The following is a 20,043-nucleotide window of genomic DNA, read 5'->3' as shown; positions in this document are numbered from 1 at the left end:
GAAGGTTTAATTCTCTGCTGAAAAAAACTATTCTGCAGTGCTTCAGGACCTAATTTACTGTCTCATGCTGAGATTACCACTCAAAAGCCATAAACAGGCAGAACTGGCATTTCTTCCTGTCTCGTGTCTAGTCTGACAGCTTAGCAAACAGGCTACACTCTGTCTTACACTAGTTCAGCTTTCCAGGCTGTACCGCAGCTGGTAGGTGGAGCTGATAATACACCACTGGAAGCCAAGAAACGGGTAGACACCACAGACACAGTACTGCTCTGAGCCTTCCCCTCGTGGACGTGGACTCCCTGTTGGAACTGAACAAGGCTACTTGCAAAGGTCTGTTCGTTAGCCACTGAGATGGTCAGCAGTAGTATTTTGCTCCTTCTCCACCACATAGCATCTGTTTGACTTTCTGGCATCAGTCTGCTCAATACCAATTTACGCAGGTATTTTTTACTGAAAGCTCCTGAATCTGATGATAATTATCAGTGCCTACTCTGCACATGTAGCAATAGGCCTAACTCTCTGCCATCCTGGAAGAAGGTGCTTTACAAATACAAAAGGGTTGAGATAGCTGGTCTTCCCTGCTATGTTTAAACAGATCCTCCTGCACAAGAAGATACACAAACAACAACAAAAAGTCTGATATTTTGGACAAATTGAGGCAGATGGCCTTCCCATTTTTCAAACATCTGTACATGAAGAACAGAGCTCTAACTGACTCACAAAGGATCTACATATGTCTTGACACAGTATCAATGCAAATTCAAAGTTCTGGTAGGTTTGTATTCTGTATTCTATTCTGAGACAACAATTCTTCCCAAATGCTTTTCTCAGGCTTTCAGAGCTGTTTTCAAATGAACCAGTAAGAACTGCTTTCTCTAAACTCCCTTTTCCAAAGGGAGCAAAGGTTATGTGGACCTAAAACGTTAAGTGTTTTGATACTGTTATTTTGAATACACTTTTTTCTCAGACAACTTTAATGGGAAGAGACAAAATATCATAAAGCATCTTCACAGCCATTTATCATCACAAAAGGGAAATGTATTGACTAGAAAATAGCCTGGTTACAGAAAAAGAAATTGCATCTTTCTCTCTTTGCACATACTATTTATGGTAAATACTCAGAAGTGTCTTCATTATAGCTTGACAACACAGGTGGGAGTTATGATATATCAAGGACTGTATCTGAATGCATAGCAAAGCAGAAGCCTTAGAGATAAATTAATATGGATGTATAAAAGAAGACAAAAAACCCTCCAGCATGACGAAATGGTTGACACTCCGATGATTCACGATATTTCTCAAATCTCTAAAACATGTGTTTATCATGGAGAAACATACTTGCAGAACTGTATGAGTGTAACTTCTTTTGTGAACGGTAAGGTTGAGGTAGGCAGTTACACTGATAAAGCTGACTGTGGGGACAAGCCCCAAGTCACAACACAAAATCATATGCAGAAGTAGCAACAGAGTCACAGCTGTCAGTGAATGAGACAACAGCACCATTTGTAATTGTACAGAGATGGAGAACAATGAAGATATATCAAGGAGCTAGTTTAAAAATGTATTTTCATACAGATATATATTGAATGAGATATGAGTCTAGTCTGCATAAACTACTAGAATTAACCCTACAGTTTCTGTCTAAAGAGCTTTATCCAACAGAAGATGTAGGCCACTTCCCTCTATTGACCTTTGGTGTCAATGTCAAGAGGGAAAGCACAGCTTAAAGAAGAGTCAATCTTACACAAGTTCACAATTACAGATCCTTTCATTAATAATGGGAAACAACCCTCTGTAGAGCTAAACAGGATGAAAAAGAAATATACATTACAACAAAGTTAAATTCAGACAATTCTGTGCAAGTCTGTGATGAAAACAAGTTTTTTGTAGCCTCCCTGGTTAACACTTATTTTCCTGATACAGAATCTCATCTGCCCCTTTCCTGGAAAGACTGAAGGAGAGAAGAGACATAGACACGAAGTGACAAACAATGCAAAATTACTCCCCCTCCAGTCTATTCTATAATAGAGATTTTGGATGACCAATGAAGTCGAATATTCCAAGAGGGTACATTACAAAGAGAGGAATATTAAATAGCCTTCTGTAGCTACCATTTCAGTGATAACTTCAATAATAACATCTATTCAATTATTACAATGATAGCTTCCTTGAGGGTTCCAAATTCAGATAGGTGAAAAATATCTGTCCTACTCCAGGCATAGCTCAGAGCCAGCTCAAACATAAATACTGAAGATATACAGTAAGCACCACTGTGCACTTTGCAGGAAGGAAAAATATGCCCAATTTCGTAACAAAAGGGTACAAAGCAGGAGGAAGAACTAATTCAGCAGTTTGAGTTTTATCTGTTCTATTCTAGACCATAATGTTTTCTGATGCTTCTCAATAACTGCTTTTTTGTTCAATATTTCTCTTCATAAATTACAAACGATTCACATTCAGACTGGAATGATTAGGTTGCTACAGGCTGAGAGTAGATCAAAGTAGGATTTCAGTTCAGCATACACTGTGTCACAGGCATTTCACTCCTGTAAATAACAACCGCCAGTCACTATCTCTGGAGGTCCATAGCTGTTTTTTTTACTGACCAATAATTGGCACTTTCCCTCAACCCCATCCTGTTATTACTTAAATTGCATACAACTTCATCAGGGTTTGGACAAGAGGCAGCTGTGTGGCATGGTTGGCATGCATCTCACTGCTCTGCAGATGGAGGTTCTTCTGCAGTCTCCTGCTTCTCTGGCTGTGATTCTGGAGGGATGAGGTACTGTACCTCTTCGGTATTGATTGCCACTTTATCAGGTTGCAGCCATCGCTTTAGATGTTCCAGTGTGCTGAGAGAAAGCAAGGACACGGAAGTTGAACATAAAATACCAATAAAACCTCACAGGAACATCAAAAAAAAGTAGGAAGAATACTCCAGGTATATTTCTTTCAACTTTGTAGGCATTTCTATTGCCACATATTAGGTCTATCACAAAACAGATCTCTGTGCTGGAGAAGCAAGCAGGATTTTTCACTCTAAGAAAATAGAAGCATGGTCTTTGACACCTCCCTGCAGTATCTCCAGCAACGTCTTTAGAAGTCAGGACACTGTCCATAAAGAATACATTTCAGAGTGTTAAGAAACATCTTGAAACAGAACTCAGACTTTTCTTATAGCTAGGCTTTTGCAGCTATGGTTGGAAAGGTTTTATTCTCTCTTGCTGATTTTCTTGATGAAGATAATCCTTAGAAGGTATATAAAGTTCTATATTTCTAAAGTACTATTTAGTCACTGTAGCAAAAAGAACTAAAATTGAAGTTTCAGCTTTGTGGGCTGGATGTAAAAAGCTAGCATTAGAAAACAAAAAAAACCCCAAACCAGGCTAATGATAATGAGGATTAGGAAACTGAAACAAACAAACAAGCCTGTAGGAAGCATGTATATATAGTGTGACCATTAATCTTTGCTAGTAAAACTAACACCACAAGGTTAAGAAAAAAAGTGGTATGAGTGGTATGTACACTTCCTAGAATGCTAACCATACTATGGATACTATACATACATATGAATATATATTAATATATTTATTATCTTATAGCCTATTTCACAATGACTGATCTTACAGAAACAGATCTAACTTTTTTTTTTGGTCTAAATGCAGTCTACAACTCTAAAAGTTTAATATTATAATTCTGAAATATATATAGATATCTCTGTGTGTGCACACATGCATATGCTCACCTCCCAGGAAGCATGATTCAAGTCATTCAATCCTTCCTCAATGAAATTAACTTTTTCTGGCTCTTTTACAGCAGCAGAATTTCACATCGTGATGTCCTTGGAATTATTTGTGTGCTTAAAAGTTAGGGACTTGTTTAATTACTTTGGTGGATGGGAATCAAATAGTTCAGTACCTCTCAGAGATGACCTCTACCTTCGTTTAGTCAAATTCTAGTGAGAAAAATTTTTCATGGATAACATCCCCAGCCCTTAAAAACATTTACAGAATAGAAAGAGCACATAGGTCTGCAAAAATTTGATTTTTTAAAATATAAATCATTTCCAAGTTAAATGGTTGAAGAAAGAACCTAAAAACTACTTATAAACATGGATTACTTTTCACACTTAAGCTCCAAAACTAGCTTAAGCAGATTTTCTTCAAAGGAGAAAAATGATCTTTTCAGCAAGAAGGAAACATGAAAAATGTCAGCTCAGAAAGGAAAGATATTGAGAACATTTTAAGTGCTTGAGAACCTGAGATTGCTAAAGAAAAAGACTTTCACATTAATTCATACATCATAGGTAAAAGCATAACTGGGGAGAGAGCAAAACAATTGTAAGAGGGGCACTGAACTGAAAGCCAGCTACTCAGGAGAGCTAATCTCAGGACTGGTACCAACCCTATAAAGAGCTTCAAAAGAAAAGGTCCAACTTGCATCTGAAGCAGTGCTTAGGTGGGAACTTACAAAGATGCAGGGAATGGCCTGGAGTTCATTTTTAAAATTAGGCCTTAAAAAAAAAGCAATTTATGATGCTTTAAACGTTCCCTACTCCAAATGTGACAAGGGAAATCATCAGGTAGGCTCCCAACACTGGATCACCCCAGTCTGAGGGACTCAATCAGTGAACAGCTTTCGAAGTTCAAACAGTAAATGTTCTATGTATTTTCCTCTGTGTGAGTGGCAAATAGTAATTATCAACCTGTTTCAGAAAGGCTGTGACAATCTTAGCAAAGTTGCAATGAAGCATTATTTTTGTCATAATGCCCTAAAACAATTCCTGGCCAGACTTTATTTTACTCTTTAAGAAATAAAGTCTGATCTATTTGCCAATACAGATGATTATGCCTGAAGTGGTAATCCTTTCTTATCAACTTGCTTATTACCTCTCATCAGATTCATTTCCCTCCATATAAAATTCAGACTCAAACTTCTCCTGCAGGAACCTGTCCCAGCATTCCTTCTTAGCTTGGGAAAGAGTACGCAGCATATCCTTGGAGGTCACCTCTTGAGACAAGCCTTTAATTCTCATCAGTCTTCTCTCTGTGAAGAGGCAAAGAACGGGTCTTTTCTCTGATTTTCTAAGGGAAACTCAGAACTTTTAAATCAAAAAGGTTAAATAAACTCTTCAAGAGTAATCCATATTTAAAAGTGAATTACTTTTTCAGTATTTTAGGTCTGCATGACTATATTTTTTGTATATAGATGTTTGTATTTTTAGGGACATATCTGAGGAAATAAGGCTTATGCAATCAATTCTCCCCAATATTGCTTCTTAATAACTTTTGCCCTTAAAATTCAATTTCAATAAAAACGCATAGAAGGGTACAGAACGCAGAAGTATTAAGTTCCCAGATTTCCATGCAAATTGGCATGAAGTATAAATGACACTTATAGTAGTATGAAATCCAAATAAGGTCCACACTGAGGAAAAAAAATTGCAGTGAGTACAATAGTATTATCAATTGGATATCCCATAACAGAATCTGATATTGCGAGTTTCCCAGCCACAGGGGACAATGAGAACTGACTCCTTACCAGACACAGGGTAATCCAACTACAATACACAAAGCTGTAAGAAAATAAGTTTCATGAGTTTCTCCAGTCATAAAATCCCATTGTAACACATTTCTTCTGAAATCGGGTCAGGTATTGACTTGCACTCGGTTTTTACCAAGAAGCACATCCTCGCAACCTGAAGCAGGCTAATTCACAACACTGTAGCCCAGCTGTTACTCTTTTCAGAGGTTGTCTTGTGTAACATAATTGAGCTGTCACCGAAAATCAAAACTCGTGCCCTAAAAATTCCCAAGATTTGAAACATCATACGTGCCCTAGCATACGGATGCTATGATACCACAACCACTAATCCTGGCCATGTACAAACCCAGAACAAGTTTATATTTTTGTCGACTTAGCCACAACATATGGGAGAAACCTCATGCTAGCTTTATGCTTTCATCCTGGCTGTGAGAGGTCAGATCCAGAGCTGATCTGGTCTGAAGCTTGCTGGTAAAAATTAACCATCAGCATTTTCTGAACCAGTTGGAACTGCAACGTCAAGTAATAAAAGAGTAATAAAAGTAAAATAATAAATAAAGTAATAAAAGAAGAGCAATTTGTGTCATGTTGCTGTGGCACCTTTGATCTGATATTAAGAGCTCTACTTAATGTACAGAGAAGCAACAGTCTAAAACAATAACTGAGGCAAAATGGAAGCTCTGGCAGAAATAAAAGCTTAAAAGACCATTTCTGCCATCCTGTCCCCATTGCCCTGTATGGTTCCCTACGCAAGCCAACACAATTATTTGTGGGGCTGCACTGCGAACTAGATTGTGAACTGACCCCAGATAAAAATAACTCTGCAGACAGGAAGGAAAAGGGGAAATAAAGGAGACATAAAGATAGAGTATTTTCCTATGACTGGAGGGAGTGGCAGCCCAATACTGCTGAGAGCAGGGGGACCTCAAAGGCTCCTCCTAACAGGTAATAGGAACATCCTTCCTGGGTCTGAATGTGGTTGGATAATGAGGCCTCTGAAGGGAGCAGGAAATCCTTAAAATAGGGTACCTGAGTCCACGGCCTTAGAGCTAAAGACCGCTGCTCTTAACTGTACTAGGAGATTGGCTCCAATAATGGTAACATTATCATCCCTGATATCAAGTGTTTCAATCAGCTGTTAAGCTGTTAACAATCAATTTATGGTTTTATAGATTATGCAAGAACTAAGAGAATCAGTCACACTAAGAAGATCTGCATAATCTGTCATCTTAAAATAGAGAATCTAGCAGGCATAACCGGGGAAAGCATCAGAGCTTTCTTTCCCATAACCCATCCCTCCTCTCTGCATGAAAACAGCCTCAGAAAGACATTTCACTTTTCACTCTTTGCACTCAGAAATGTCTCCTGAGACTCTACAGAACATTGAGACAAATACTGATAACACAAAAACACACAGGCCCTACAATCAGTTCCAAACACATACTCCCTCCCCAAGTCGACTACAGTGGAATTAGTGTTTGAAGTGTTACAGTGTTTGAAGACAGCAGTGCCCCCCACCCCCAAATTTGGGGGGATAAAAACCATAAATTTTATACTTGGTAAAGAGCTCATTTCTGTGCCTCAGCTGAAGATCAGCAATGACCATTGTCATTTCCACTAATGCACTTGCAGTAACTGGGTCTAAGACCGATGTCTTTCCAACCAGAGGTGTGAGCACCATCACAGCGGGCATATAAACAGGGCCGCAGCTGTCAGCAGGCACCTAAGCAAATGGAGAAACCAGAGCCTTACCACTCACCTAGGGATGCTAAATATATCTCCGAATCATTCAGGGGCGCCCAGGGCTTCGGATTTGCTTGGGAAGAGCCATTCGATGCATCCCCCAGGCTTCCCCCTTCGGCATAAGAATCCGCGAAGGAGTCTGTAAAAGCATTGCCAGCGTCCTTCTGGTCTGGACAGGGCAGACACGAGCAGATCTCAGCCCAGAGGTCTTCGCCGGACCTGGTGACCACCGAGTCGACACTCTCGATCATTCTCATCACGAAGCCCTGAGGGCAGAAATAAGTTATGAACACCGAGGACCAAGAAGACTCATCTCTTCCCCCACCCTTTACTCTCTAGGCTCCCTAAGGGACCCTTCATGTCACCGCGGCGCCCCTCGCTCTCGGGTCGCCTCCCTCTGCCCCTTCCCCCCGCAGGCCGCGGCCGCCACTGCCCCCCGCGGCCGCCAAGCCTCGGCTCAGCGCCAGGGCCCTCCTCCAGGGGAGGCCGGCTCTAACCGTCACCCCGCGGCCCAGACCCCGCACCCGCACCGCCGACCCGCACTGCCAACACAGGAAGCCGCCACGGCCTCTCCCCGAGCGCCGACTGACGTCCAGGCGCAGCCAATCGCAGCGCTCCCCCGGCAGCGGGAAGCCGCCTATTAGCCGCTCCGCCTAGCGGGGGCGGGGACACGGGGGTGGGTGGGAGAGTTCTTGATTCCGTTGTGGCGCCATCTTGGAAAAGGGCGGAAGTACTTCTGCTCCGGGGAGGCGGTTACAGCCGTTACTTGTAACAACGGGTCGGAGGAGGGTGAAGGGGGAGGGCGGCTCTAGTGCGGCTGCGCAGGTGAGTGTGGGGGTGCGCGCGGCTGTTAGCGTTACCGGTACGTTCCCTGCGCGGAGGGGCCGGGGGCGCGGGGAGGGAAGGGGGGCGCGGCCCGGCCCGCCTCACGGTGCCCGGGGTCTGCCCAGGCCGTGCCCTCTCGGCCCTGCATTACGCAGCAAGGCTGTGGCTGCGCAGCTCGGGGTTGCTGGGGGGCTTTCAGAGGGCTTTGACTTGGCACGCAGCCCCCGCTTTAGGTATAGTGTGCTGTTCGGCTTTAAACGCGGAGAGCTGCAGCTGGCTGGAAACTGCGTACTTCAGGTGTGATCAGGGTAGAGGTGCTGATTCTCTGGGGCTGATAATTTATCCCTTGTAGCATGCAAGCTTTGTTGTGTTTTGAGTAGCATAATAGGTGCAAGCTCAAGTTACGGTGAGGTGAGGTTTTGGGGTGTCCATCAAGCAGTGATTTTTGAAGCACCTCTCTCTGACAGACAGGCCAGGCCTGGAAGGCCGCTGTACATATCTCTGGGATGAGCCATCTGCTGCCCTGGGCTATATTTACACTCATGGGACTGCTGTTTGCAAGAACGATGGCCTGGACTTCAAGTGGAAAGACGCACCCTGAGCTAGTCAACAATCTGTACAGTGAGTAGCAACATGAGATCCTGTTCACGGCAAATGTTTAAAGCTGCTGATAGCTTGTTGGTACTTCGACATAAAGGTATTTAAGGTCATCAGAATGAATAGCATTGCAATCTGTCACGTTAAGTGTCTGAGCTGATAGCACATGAACATCAGTATTTGTCCTAGTTTGAACTTATTCTATTTATAATTAGAAACAAGATGTTATGCCAGAATCAGCAGGAAAGACTATCCATGCCCTGCCATCCACTCCCCCTGAAATGATAAATGAATGACAACTTTTAAAAATGCTGCAGAAGAGGACTTCACTGTCAGCCTCCTGGGCTTCTCTGCAGTTTGTGTCACCTCCAGATAGATGTCTTGAGATTGGAGTAGTGCTTGGTGTTACTACAATGTACTGGACAGCAGTTGAGCGTACTTAAATTAGCTTTGAATTTTCTCTGCTGCTAAAACCATGCTGGTTTTCCCCCTGCAAGAGTTCCCTCAGCGATGAGGAAAAAAGGAGTGATGAATGTTTCTGCTGTCATTGCTCTTAACTTCAGTTCAGTTATCCTGCTAATATTCCTTAAACCTGGACTGAAGTTTCCACTGAAGTTTCCAGCAACTCTCTATTTATCTTTCATTACATTTAACAGCTGCAGAAATATTGTGGTTGTAACTAACCATGCTCTGTGGGAGACTGTGCTGGTGGCTGAGACTATCACACAATTTCATTTTGTGTTCCAGAAACTGAAAAGCATGTACTTTCATTTGCAATTTTGTTTTTTGTCTGTTTTCAGATCGCTTATTTAAGGACTCTTTCAGTTTTACTGCTAATTCCCTGAACTGTGTTCCCTTCTAAATCTCTTCTTGCTATAATCCTGAGGACTTTCTCTTCTATTTCTTTTTATCCTTCTTTCTCCCAGAAAAAGGAATAATTAAATCCCAGCGGGTCTTTGATGTATTATTGGCTACTGACAGAGGTCACTACATCAAATATTTCCCATACATGGATTCTCCTCAGTCTATTGGTGAGTAAGGTATCATTACTTTTATGGCGTTTGCATTGACTATGCTAGTCACAGTAGGAGAGGGGCGCGAGACGGATTGGCAGGACTGAGTTCCCCATGCTACACATTCTCTCCTCAGAACAGTGGCTGAGTTTTAACGTGGGTCAAGTAGATCAACCTCCATCTGTATTTCAACTGTAGGATCCATTGTGTGGTGTAACTGCCTTGGATCTACTTGTGAATTCCACCAGAAGAACTGAATATGCACCTGCCTGTTAAAGGCTGAAACCTGTGTTGTATTCTTCCCACTATCCTGCAAAAGAAAGTGTCTTTTGAAGAATAATAAGGACAAATGGAATAAAGACACCCCCTTCCCCCCGCCCCCATCCAGCCTTTGCTGGTACATTCTTTCTTGCAGAGCTGAGAAAGCTATTTGTTTGAATTGTAGGAGCATTGGACGCTCTGATCTGACTGACTTTAGTAGGAATAATTATGGATATTCCGAACAACTGAGCAGGAGTCTGTGAGCCAGAAGGCAAAGTGGAAGATGAGGCAAAAATAGTTACATGGAAAGTGGAGGAGAGTGGTTCCTTTTATTAAATTGTGCTCCTGTCCCACTGAATGAGTATGCCAGCCCTCTGCACTCAAGGGTTTTCCTTACCCCCACAAATAAAAACATCACATTTTATCTATGGAAGAAACCTTAACAAGTATGGTAAATGCATTGTTTTCATGCCCCATTTTTGGTTTCCCCTTTCATGCTTTCAAAAAAAAAAAAGTGTTTCCCTACCTGATACAAAATCTCAGGTATCCTCAGAAACATGGTAATGATTTTTAGATCCAAAACTTGCTTGAAATAATACAAGAGCAAGAAATACCAGACTTTCTCTTGGCACCATTCTTCTAATACAACTAGTAGTGGAGATGAAAAGTCCTAAGACAAGGTAAAACCACACAGAGTACTGCATCAGACTTCAGGGTTTAGATTTTAGGAAATGTGGGATTTTTTTTGTTTGGTTGGTGGGAGCTCTTTTCAGGGGAGGGTAGGTCCTGCTTTTTTCCCTTGGGGATTCCTGGGTTGTCAAGAATTACTGTCCCCTGAAAGTGGATGCAGTTTGCATTTTCTTTATTCATATAAGGTGATGTTAACTGTAGATTACTTTGGTGAAAATGGTGCAAGTATCTGATAATATTTCAGCTATGTGCAGCACAAACATTTTCAGAATTAAACTAAATTTCTCTATAGTATGTGGTCAGGGTGTCAAAGCTGGCTGCTGTACCCTTGTATTGAAACTCCAAGGCCCTCAGGCTTGGCAATTTTCCCTGGAGTTGGCAATCAGTAGAGAAATCTTAGTTTCCTGCTGAATATCTCAGCATAAATGAGTAATCTTTCTATGTATGTGATTCACAGAAAAAGCAGATGATACCCCTTACAACTCAGATTTCATTTCTAAGCTCTGAAACTTGTCCACAACTGTGCCCCGGCTTCTTCATCTGGTAGCTTAAACCTAACTAGCTTGAGGTATTTTGTTTTGGTGAGGTATTTTTGGCTTGATATCAGGACTGTTTCTCCACTCTTTCTACTTAACTAAAGCAAAACCAGATTCCTGCCAGTGTAGAGGAAGACTCTATATAGCTTTTTCATATTCAGAATCTTGATTGATTGCTGTGAATTATGCTTATGGAGCAGAAACAAAAGTAGGTTAGTACAGCTGAAGAGCATTTTGATGAGTGAGCCAGGAGAGCTTTGAAAGCTGAAGTAGTTGGGAACTAAGCATTGTAAAGCTATCTTGCTCTCATTAGGAATCCCACAGGTGGATATTTTAAGTCAGTGAAGTGCTTTAGTGAGGCAAAAGAGAAGAGCCTTTTGGTATTTTTAGGGATCTAGGGGAGGAGGATAAGGAACTGTTCACATTGGAGATGGTAATTAATTGGACATTATCACCTTCATTTCTTACCAGCATGTAACTTTGTCACTGGTTTCCTTTTAGGATACAAGGCTACAATCAGTGCACCGCATATGGTGAGATGAAACTTTCCACTTTTAATGGAAATGGAGAGAATTGTTTTGTTTTGGGTTTTTTTTTTTTACTTAAATACTAGAGTAGAAAGGTGAAACAGGTCTCCTGTGCATGATTATTGTGCTCGTTTCTTTAGACACTGTATACGCGAGGTGGGTTCTTTTTTCTTATGCTCAGGCGAGAATTCTGAACTGACTAACTGTTAGTATTGTCCTGTTTTTGTGTGAGACCTTTCTCCTATTTCCTATCTTACTACTGAAACACTTCCCAAATGCTGTTCTGCAAAAGGTGTTTCTGATCAAACACTTGGACTTCACTCTGAATGTGTCAGGCAAAATGCAGGCATGCTGTGTTTAAACCGGAGCAGATAATGCTTAGTGTTCTAAGCATCTAAGAAACTAATAATTTTTGGAGGAAACTAATAATTTTGTAATTGCCTACATATGTATGTAAATGGCAGAGGTATGTGAGGAAATGAATAGCTTCATGTAAATGCAGTGTTACACACCTTCTTGTAACTGTTGTCCATGCAGCATGCCCATGCACTGGAACTGCTGAAGGATCAGCTTGTGGAAGGTGCCAAGGCATTAGATGTTGGATCTGGAAGTGGATATCTTACAGCTTGCTTTGCCAGGATGGTAAGCTGAGCACAGGATGCCATTACTAAGTAGTAATGTATATCAGGACAGGTAGCTTGAACATGCTGTTCCTCCCTGCCCCACCCTTTTTCTCTTTTTCTTTTCTTTTTGTGTGTGTGGGGGGGGGACAGGGGAAGCTCTTCTCTTCCCTGACCAGCTTGCAGTAAAAACAAATACTGTCATTTTGGAATCTAAATGGATGTTGTATCTGCCAAAGGATGTATATTAACTCAGTCTAGATCAAGAGGAGTGTGTTAATCTACCGTGCGAGTCCATTGTAGGTTCTGTTTCTTACTTTGTTTCCTAAGTAGTTGTCTGTTTTCTAAACTCCTCCATGCATTTCTGTAATGTGCTAGAAAGCAGATCAGGTTATTCTGTTTAGGAGGCTGGTTACTTAATCAAGAACTGGTCCTGCCAAGGAAGCTGTCAGTTCTACCAAATAATTATTTCTCTGGAAATGAAGGATTACTAGGAATTCCTGTAGGAAATGTCTGTGTATCCATTAAGTAGCTAATTGTATCCATTAAGTAGCTAAAGTAACTTGGACTACTCAACCTTAAAACCAAGGTGGCACAGGATTTGCACCTTGGTCAGAAACTTTGCTTTCAAGTTTCTTCTGGAAATTCTCCAATACGCATGGCAGATTGCCCTATAAAATGTATCCCCGTACTTACAGGATAATGTGTTTGTCTGCTGTTTTTTGTTTTTAGATGGGCCCAACAGGGAAAGCTGTGGGCGTAGAACACATTAAGGAGCTGGTACATGAATCCATCAGAAATGTCCAAGAAGATGATCCAACTCTGCTTAGCTCTGGCCGTGTAAAACTTGTGGGTGAGCTGTCTGGGATCTTCGTGTCTTCCCTTCTGTAAATGTTCATTAGCTCTGGCTGTCTGCAGAACTCCACTACTAAAAGCAGTTCTAGTTCGTGTTAAGTCTGAGCTGCCTGCCACAATGTTGCCTGAAACCACTGGCTAGGCACTGTGTAGTACTGATTAAAAACACTGTAGTATGAACAAGACCTATTTAATGTTAAGGGTAGTCTTGCCATACATCTTATTTTGGAGTGTGTAGTGACTATCTTAATTCAGGAAGAGATCCTTTTCGGAGGAGAGTGGTTATACCACATGTGGCTTTCAGTGTATTTGAACAGGACTGCACATATTGTTTTCTAGATAACTTGAGTCCACACTTTCTGTACCTGGAATCTCAAGTCTGCACAAAGCCACTGTGTTATTTAAAGGCCCTCCTGGCTTGGACAGTTCCTTCCTCTAGCGTGGTCAGGTTCCAGAAATCTCTTCCTCCTTTTTTAGACAGTAATTCAACACTACATTTCTAGCAGAGAGGTCAGTGCTCTGATTTAGGAATTCACATTGCCATCACAATCTTGCTACAAAGTATTCCTCATCTAGCTTTCAAATGAAAAGATGGAGGAAGACTTGTTTGGGAGTAGAGTTGTTATCTGGACTTTATCTGATCTTACCTGACTCTCCATGCTTTTTCCCACCTGTAGTTGGAGATGGCAGGCAGGGATACCCCGAGGAGGCTCCTTATGATGCTATTCACGTTGGAGCAGCAGCAGCGACTGTACCAAAGGAGGTAAGAATGATCATGCCAGATGTCTGTTGCTGTTGGCTGCTTTCATCAGTAGCTGCGATTAAAAGTGATAATGAGGGAACCACAGGAATCTTCTTTTTCTGTGTGCCAGCTCTTTATATGGAGCTGGTGACCTTGTGCCTTTGAAGGTGTTATGACCTTCACAGCTTGGGTGACTTCTGTTGTTACTTCTGTTGTCTTTTTTTTGTGGGGGGGGAGGGGTTGGTTTTGTTTTGGCTCTGCTGATATAGATTTCTCTGCTTGTCAGTTGCTGAATGAATTGAAGCCAGGAGGTCGGTTAATATTGCCTGTGGGTCCCGAAGGTGCAAACCAAGTTCTGATGCAGTATGACAAAACCAGCGACGGGCAGATCATCGAAACACAACTGATGGGTGTGATCTATGTTCCTCTGACAGATAAGGAGAAGCAGTGGCCTCGGTAAAAAATTTGCTCTCCCTTGAGGAACGTTTCTCCTCACAGCTGTCCCTGTGACCTTGCTTTCTTTGACTCCTGGCATTACTGAAAGACAGATTCCTGGAATCTTAGCAGATGCTGTTTGTAAAAGACAGAAGAAAGAGGCTTAGCTGGTAAGGCACAGCAGGAGAGTAGTGTATATCTCCTGTTAGATAGGGATTGCAGACTGAGTACTTGGGCCTTTTTTGGAATCTGCCTGCTTTCATAAACACTGTATCTGTGTTCATTTTTGTCACTGAGCTGAAGGCAAATGTGTGATAGTAACTGTTGGTTTTTCTTTGCCTCAGGGATGAAATCTGATGGATGGATATCTCTAGAGTGACCTCAGAAAGCTCATGAAAGGGACTTGTGACTGTTAGATGTGTATGGCTTTGATTTTTTTAAATGGAAACTTTATCAGTGGACACGCTTGCAAAGGGAAGTTCTCCTTTTAAAGAGTTTGTTATGGAAGGATGGAGAAAGGGTGTTTCTCCCAAGGCTCTAGAAGCTCTAGAAGTCCATGTCTGGTCCCAGACAGCGAGTTGATTCAGGGAAGTCCAGTTATCCTCTTTGGTGAAGTGTAAATAACACCTATTTACAGAGAATTTCCAAACTAGACACACATCCTTTAAAACTTCACAATTTGTACCCGACTAAAAATACTCTTTAATACTGACTACTTCACCTCATGCTCGAAGAAAAACAAGACATAATGGATTTATCCATGTTTAATTACGAGAGTGTGTTTTCTTTCCTCTATTAGGGTGGGTTAAGAAAAATCCCCTTCTCTGGCATGTCTCGCAGCCTTTCCCCTCCCGGGCGCCTTCCTTCTCCCAGGTTAGGGGCGGCGAGGGGGCTGAGCGGGAGGGAAGGGAGCGACGGTGCGGGCCCCCTCGGTAAAGGCGTCGCCCTGGGGTGGCACCTCCTTCCCTCGCGAGCGTCCGGCGTAGCCCCGCCGGGCAGGGGGGAGGGGGTGGAACCTTTTGGCGCCGGTTTAGCGCGTCACTGCGGCGGGCCGAGCCCATTGGCTGCGGCGCGGGGCGTCACGGGCAGCGCCGCGGGGCGGCCGGCGCGAGGCTGCGCGCGGCGGCGGCGTTGCGCTGGGCGCCCCGCGGCTGGGCCCGCGGCGCGATGACGGAGCTGCCGCCCGGCCCCGGCCCCGGCCCCGGCCCGGATGGCGGCGGCGGCGAGGAGGCGGAGGCGGCGGCGCCGCCGGCCCCCAAGAAGCGGCGGCTGGCGGCCGGCGAGCGCTACGTGCCGCCGCCGCGGAAGCTGAACTCGGGGGTGAGCTTCGGCGCGGCGCACTTCGCCGAGACCACCTACTACTTCGAGGGCGGGCTGCGCAAGGTGCGGCCCTACTACTTCGACTTCCGCACCTACTGCAAGGGCCGCTGGGTGGGCCGCAGCCTCGCGCACGTCTTCAGCACCGAGTTCCGCGCCCAGCCCCTCGCCTGCTACCGCGCCGCCGCCCGCGCCGGCCGCCTCCGCCTCAACGAGCAGCCCGTGCGCGACCTGGATACCGTGCTCAAGGTGGGCGCCCCTCCATAACCCCCCTGCCCCCCCATTTCCCTAGGGGCCGGGTACCGCCGGGCGTGCACGCCCTGAGGACCGGGCACCTCCCGGCCCCGGGGCCTGGCGCCGTGGGGAGCTGCCGGTAAGCCGAAACGGGAAACTGCAGCTCGGTTGTAGCAGTGAGCGTTGCCTCGGCCAGCACGTTGTGATAACCCCACAGTGACGGTGCTGAGGGCAGTAATATTTAAAGGGAATCGGGTTTCTCAGGAGTGTACTCATCTGTGCCCTGCAGCCCTGCTCTCTTGGCCAGCTCTACAGAGCCAGAGTGCCCCATAGCTTCCAGCTTAGCCCCTCGAGAATGTGCCAGGCATGGGGTTGTTGCTCGAGGCAGCTTATTGAACTTAAATGGGTCCATGTGCTGAATCATTGCGTTAAATCATGGTTTCTAGGATGATCAGGCTTTCATTTGTTCCAGAAGATCAAATCCTCATTGTGCATAGCTAAACAGGGGTGGTTAGGTTGGCCTGATTCACTCTAATTGTGTCTTTCTTGCAGAATAACGATTTTCTCAGGAATACAGTGCACCGCCATGAGCCTCCAGTCACTGCCCAGCCTATCCAAATCTTGGTGGAGGATGATGAAGTGGTAGTTGTAGACAAACCATCCTCTTTACCAGTACATCCCTGTGGCAGGTTTCGTCACAACACCGTCATCTTCATCCTAGGCAAAGAGCATAATCTGAAGGAATTGCATACAATTCACCGACTTGATCGCATGACCTCAGGAGTACTGATGTTTGCCAAGACTGCAGAGGTATCCAAGAGGATTGATGAGCAGGTTCGGCAGAGACAGGTGAGAACTAAAGGCTTGTGGGGTCTCCTTGTGACACCTTCTTGAAACAGGTTTGGTCAAAGGTCAGTTAAAATTTTGGTCTGAACAAACCCAAGTTCCCAGAACAGCTCTGGTCATCTTCATATTCTTATTGCACAAGGCGTGGGAGGCTCAAGAGGGAAAGACTGAGCAAAAACTTGCATGATTTTGATAGCACTAACCTTTGGGAAAGAAATCACATTCAGTTATTATGCTGTAGTAGTTAGAGAGCAGTTTTACTTACCATTAGAAATGCGTCACTCACTTAATACTTTCTTCAGTTTTTAAAAGATCTAGAAGTTTTTTCTCACTTTTCAGTGGTTCTCAACCCAAAAGAACCATAGCTGTGGGGTGTTATCCGCTAAGATTTGCTTCAAGGCAATAAAACAAAGGTCACAATAAAACACACAGGGATGACTCTTCAGTTTAAAGTGACAAAAATAGGCCAGGCCCTTATGTTTTCAAATTCCTAGTTAAAGAATAAAGAGTGAGGGAAATTTGTCTTTAAATAGCTGATTTTTCCTTTCTTCTGTTCAGCTGTAATAAAACTTTGGGAATAGCTTGTCTACAGATGTATTTCAGTGAAGGGGAAAAGATGACTAGCTAGGATGAGACTGCATGTAATCAGGACAGAGACAATTTTCTGTTCTGTTTTCTAAGGTGTTTTTCTAACATTTACTCTTTTTCTCCCCTTAGCTGGAAAAGGAGTATGTCTGCCGTGTGGTGGGGGAGTTTCCAGAAAACGAAGTGGTCTGTGAAGAGCCCATACTGGTTGTTTCTTACAAAGTGGGAGTGTGTCGTGTGGACCCCAAAGGGAAATCCTGCAAAACCATCTTCCAGAGACTCAGTTACAATGGCAAGACCAGCGTAGTCAAATGTCTTCCACACACTGGCCGCACTCACCAGATCCGGGTACATTTGCAGTACTTGGGATATCCTATTGTCAATGACCCTATCTATAATATGAAAGCTTGGGGTCCTGAAAGGGGCAAAGGTGGCAAGATTGATAAAACGGATGAAGAACTCTTGAAGGCACTAGTAGAGGAACATCGTTCCAAACAGAGCCTGGATGTCTTGGGTATTTCAGAGGAGGACTTGAACCCCACTGCAGAAAACAAAGAGTGTGGTAATTCAAGTGACTGCACGGACTCTGTGGCGGTCGATCCTATAAATGGGAACTCCTGCCCTGCCGAGGACACTAAGGATCCAGAGAGAGGTGAAATACCAGCTTGTCTACAGAACTGTGATGCCAACCTGGAAACACTTGAAAAACATAAAGAAACTAGTTCATGTGAGAATTGGGATGGGTCAGTGGGAGAGAAGGGTTCAGAAGAGAAGGATCCTCTATGCATGGAATGTAAAATCTCTAGGCGGGACCCATCTCCTAAGGAGCTGGTGATGTACCTGCATGCCTTGCGCTATAAGGGAGCAGAGTTTGAGTATTGCTCCAAGATGCCTGAGTGGGCCATGGAAGACTGGGAGGAATGACAGAGGAACTTTGACATCTATGGACACTGTTCTAGTGTGGCTAAAAAAGAGTGTCTCGTAAAGACCTAAGCATGCTTGGTGGGAAAAGTAACAGCTCTGTTTAGATTTACTTTTCAATGTGGTTGAGGTGAACAGACTGCCTGTGATTTGAGACGGGGTGGGAAAACTTGTTGAGACGTGAGACCTATCCTAACTGCTGACAGGTACTTAAAAGATGAGCAGGAAATCAGGGCTACAACACTAGAATTATGTTTCCTTTTAGTTAACTAACACTTCTGTGCACATGACTTGGCACAGGCAGCCTGAAATTAGTTTCCTGTCCTTTCATATGCTGGGTCTGTTTTCAGTTACCCACACAGATAAAGTGCATACACTTGAATTCAGCAGCTGATTTCCTTCCATCTTCATATGTAATGCTCTTCTATCTTAGAATAAGAACTGCTGGAATGTTGTTCAACATACTGGAGCTACCATGTCATACAGAAAACTACTTCTACTTTGATTTGTCAGGTTGTTTTAAAAGCAAAACATTAAAACTGAGAACAAAATAAGGTGAAACCAAAGCAGTGTGCAACTGATCCATTCCTGGCGAGATGATTCTTGTTGCGTTGTACATAACCATATATCATAAACCAGGTAACGCTATTGTCTGTAATGTTCCCATTCTTCCGTTGGTGTTTCCATTTTTGATAGGCTTCGCTTTGAAATTACTCTTGCAGAATTCCTTCAAATAATTGCTTAATTTAAGATTCATAACTCAAGGATCGCTTCATCTGTGCTTCAGTGTGACAATCAGTTTTAAAGAAAAACAAAAGCAGTTTTACAAACCAAGAGAGACTTTTTTTTTTAAATACATTTTGTAGTAATATATTTCCAGGATGATAAATATCGCTATATTTACTCTTCTCGTCTGTGTTTATATAGTCATTTCTTGGCCTCAGGGAAGGTTATTATAATAATCCTGTTGTTCTAGGTTCCTTTTTTACTTATGCATTGACAATAGTAATGACCAGCTACAGTGACTGCAGCAGACAATCAGAACCTTTACCTGCGAAGAAGCGTGTTATTTCAGGTCCTGGCTCAGACGCTCTCTCCTTGTCGTGCTGTGTGCCTGGGAGCTCTAGCCATCTCTCAGCCCAGCCAGACGTGATTTTTATACACCTCTTCTACTACTAGTTTGCAGTCCATCTTGTCCAACTTGTTGGAAGAAACCCCTGCTTCACAGGTGTCCCTGAGTGGGGTGCTGGGGACAGCAAGTGCTCCAGGCCTAGGGTTGGCCAGGCCCATGGGAACGACTGCCTTCTCCCTTGGCAAGGCCCCTACAATCACTTGTTATCCACAGATGTTACCAGGATCAGGGCCTGTGTACAAAAATAGAATAAACCAGTGCTTGCTTCTTCTAAAAGTCCAAAGTAACCAAGTGATTTATTTCTGTCCTGTATTTTCGCACTGATGTGTTGAATGTTTCTGTAAGAGTCATTCAGACTCTTCCACGTCCTGCCAGGGGCCTCTAGTGATTTTAATTTAACCACAGCTGTTTTCCTGCCATCATGTATTAAGGTCTAGTCTAGCAGTAATTGCAGGCAGCTTGTTGAACAAGGGAGGTAAAAGCTCTCCTGTGTTTGAGAGATGACACTAAAAACTCAGTGCCTAATTTTTTTCATACACTGAAATGCATACTTCATGTAACAGTGTAAATGAAACTTGGGTGCATTCAGAATATAAATAAGTCTGTGGGCAGCTAGCTTT

General features: G+C 43.6%; 3 protein-coding genes across 11 annotated transcripts; 2 read left to right on the top strand and 1 right to left on the bottom strand.

The window, feature by feature from the left end:
* Positions 1-1,016: 1,016 nt before the first annotated feature.
* CCDC32 (coiled-coil domain containing 32) lies at positions 1,017-7,935 on the bottom strand. 4 transcript variants are annotated; one of them, XM_026115535.2, is made up of 4 exons: positions 7,812-7,935; positions 7,304-7,553; positions 4,890-5,046; positions 1,017-2,852 (listed from the first exon to the last, which is right to left on the bottom strand). In XM_026115535.2, the coding sequence occupies exons 2-4, from the start codon at positions 7,542-7,544 to the stop codon at positions 2,714-2,716; spliced, it is 537 nt and encodes a 178-aa protein (XP_025971320.1). In that variant the 5' UTR covers positions 7,545-7,553; positions 7,812-7,935; the 3' UTR covers positions 1,017-2,713. The 4 variants fall into 4 exon arrangements, with proteins under 4 accessions (XP_025971320.1, XP_064369391.1, XP_025971318.1 ...); XM_064513321.1 differs by having other exon boundaries at positions 7,825-7,897; XM_026115533.2 differs by having other exon boundaries at positions 7,818-7,892.
* Positions 7,936-7,964: 29 nt separating this feature from the next.
* On the top strand, positions 7,965-15,156 carry LOC112992453 (protein-L-isoaspartate(D-aspartate) O-methyltransferase-like). 6 transcript variants are annotated; one of them, XM_026115537.2, is made up of 9 exons: positions 7,965-8,112; positions 8,580-8,733; positions 9,636-9,740; positions 11,711-11,742; positions 12,274-12,378; positions 13,089-13,209; positions 13,889-13,974; positions 14,240-14,409; positions 14,733-15,156. In XM_026115537.2, the coding sequence occupies exons 2-9, from the start codon at positions 8,619-8,621 to the stop codon at positions 14,743-14,745; spliced, it is 747 nt and encodes a 248-aa protein (XP_025971322.1). In that variant the 5' UTR covers positions 7,965-8,112; positions 8,580-8,618; the 3' UTR covers positions 14,746-15,156. The 6 variants fall into 6 exon arrangements, with proteins under 6 accessions (XP_025971322.1, XP_025971326.1, XP_064369390.1 ...); XM_026115541.2 differs by having other exon boundaries at positions 7,989-8,112; positions 8,584-8,733; XM_064513320.1 differs by having other exon boundaries at positions 7,989-8,149; positions 8,584-8,733.
* A 297-nt stretch (positions 15,157-15,453) lies between these two features.
* On the top strand, positions 15,454-19,199 carry RPUSD2 (RNA pseudouridine synthase domain containing 2). The gene is made up of 3 exons (XM_026115525.2): positions 15,454-15,954; positions 16,492-16,788; positions 17,503-19,199. The coding sequence occupies exons 1-3, from the start codon at positions 15,556-15,558 to the stop codon at positions 18,292-18,294; spliced, it is 1,488 nt and encodes a 495-aa protein (XP_025971310.2). The 5' UTR covers positions 15,454-15,555; the 3' UTR covers positions 18,295-19,199.
* The last annotated feature ends 844 nt before the right edge of the window (positions 19,200-20,043 follow it).

The sequence above is a fragment of the Dromaius novaehollandiae genome, chromosome 5 (genome assembly GCF_036370855.1).
Source record: "Dromaius novaehollandiae isolate bDroNov1 chromosome 5, bDroNov1.hap1, whole genome shotgun sequence".
NCBI classification, from domain to species: Eukaryota; Metazoa; Chordata; class Aves; order Casuariiformes; family Dromaiidae; genus Dromaius; species Dromaius novaehollandiae.
Note: the sequence above shows the minus strand (reverse complement) of the source record. Positions and strands in the feature narration are given on the sequence as shown.

Excerpts from the sequence above, each read along its gene's own strand:
- CCDC32 (XM_026115535.2), bottom strand. The coding sequence starts at position 7,544 with ATGAGAATGATCGAGAGTGTCGACTCGGTGGTCACCAGGTCCGGCGAA. Across the intron at positions 5,047-7,303 it reads GATATATTTAGCATCCCTAG|AGAGAAGACTGATGAGAATT; the intron begins GTGAGTGGTAAG and ends GCCTCTTCACAG. Across the intron at positions 2,853-4,889 it reads GGAAATGAATCTGATGAGAG|CACACTGGAACATCTAAAGC; the intron begins GTAATAAGCAAG and ends GCTTTCTCTCAG.
- LOC112992453 (XM_026115537.2), top strand. The coding sequence starts at position 8,619 with ATGAGCCATCTGCTGCCCTGGGCTATATTTACACTCATGGGACTGCTG. Across the intron at positions 9,741-11,710 it reads GGATTCTCCTCAGTCTATTG|GATACAAGGCTACAATCAGT; the intron begins GTGAGTAAGGTA and ends GTTTCCTTTTAG. Across the intron at positions 11,743-12,273 it reads CAATCAGTGCACCGCATATG|CATGCCCATGCACTGGAACT; the intron begins GTGAGATGAAAC and ends TTGTCCATGCAG.
- RPUSD2 (XM_026115525.2), top strand. The coding sequence starts at position 15,556 with ATGACGGAGCTGCCGCCCGGCCCCGGCCCCGGCCCCGGCCCGGATGGC. Across the intron at positions 15,955-16,491 it reads ACCTGGATACCGTGCTCAAG|AATAACGATTTTCTCAGGAA; the intron begins GTGGGCGCCCCT and ends TCTTTCTTGCAG. Across the intron at positions 16,789-17,502 it reads AGCAGGTTCGGCAGAGACAG|CTGGAAAAGGAGTATGTCTG; the intron begins GTGAGAACTAAA and ends TTCTCCCCTTAG.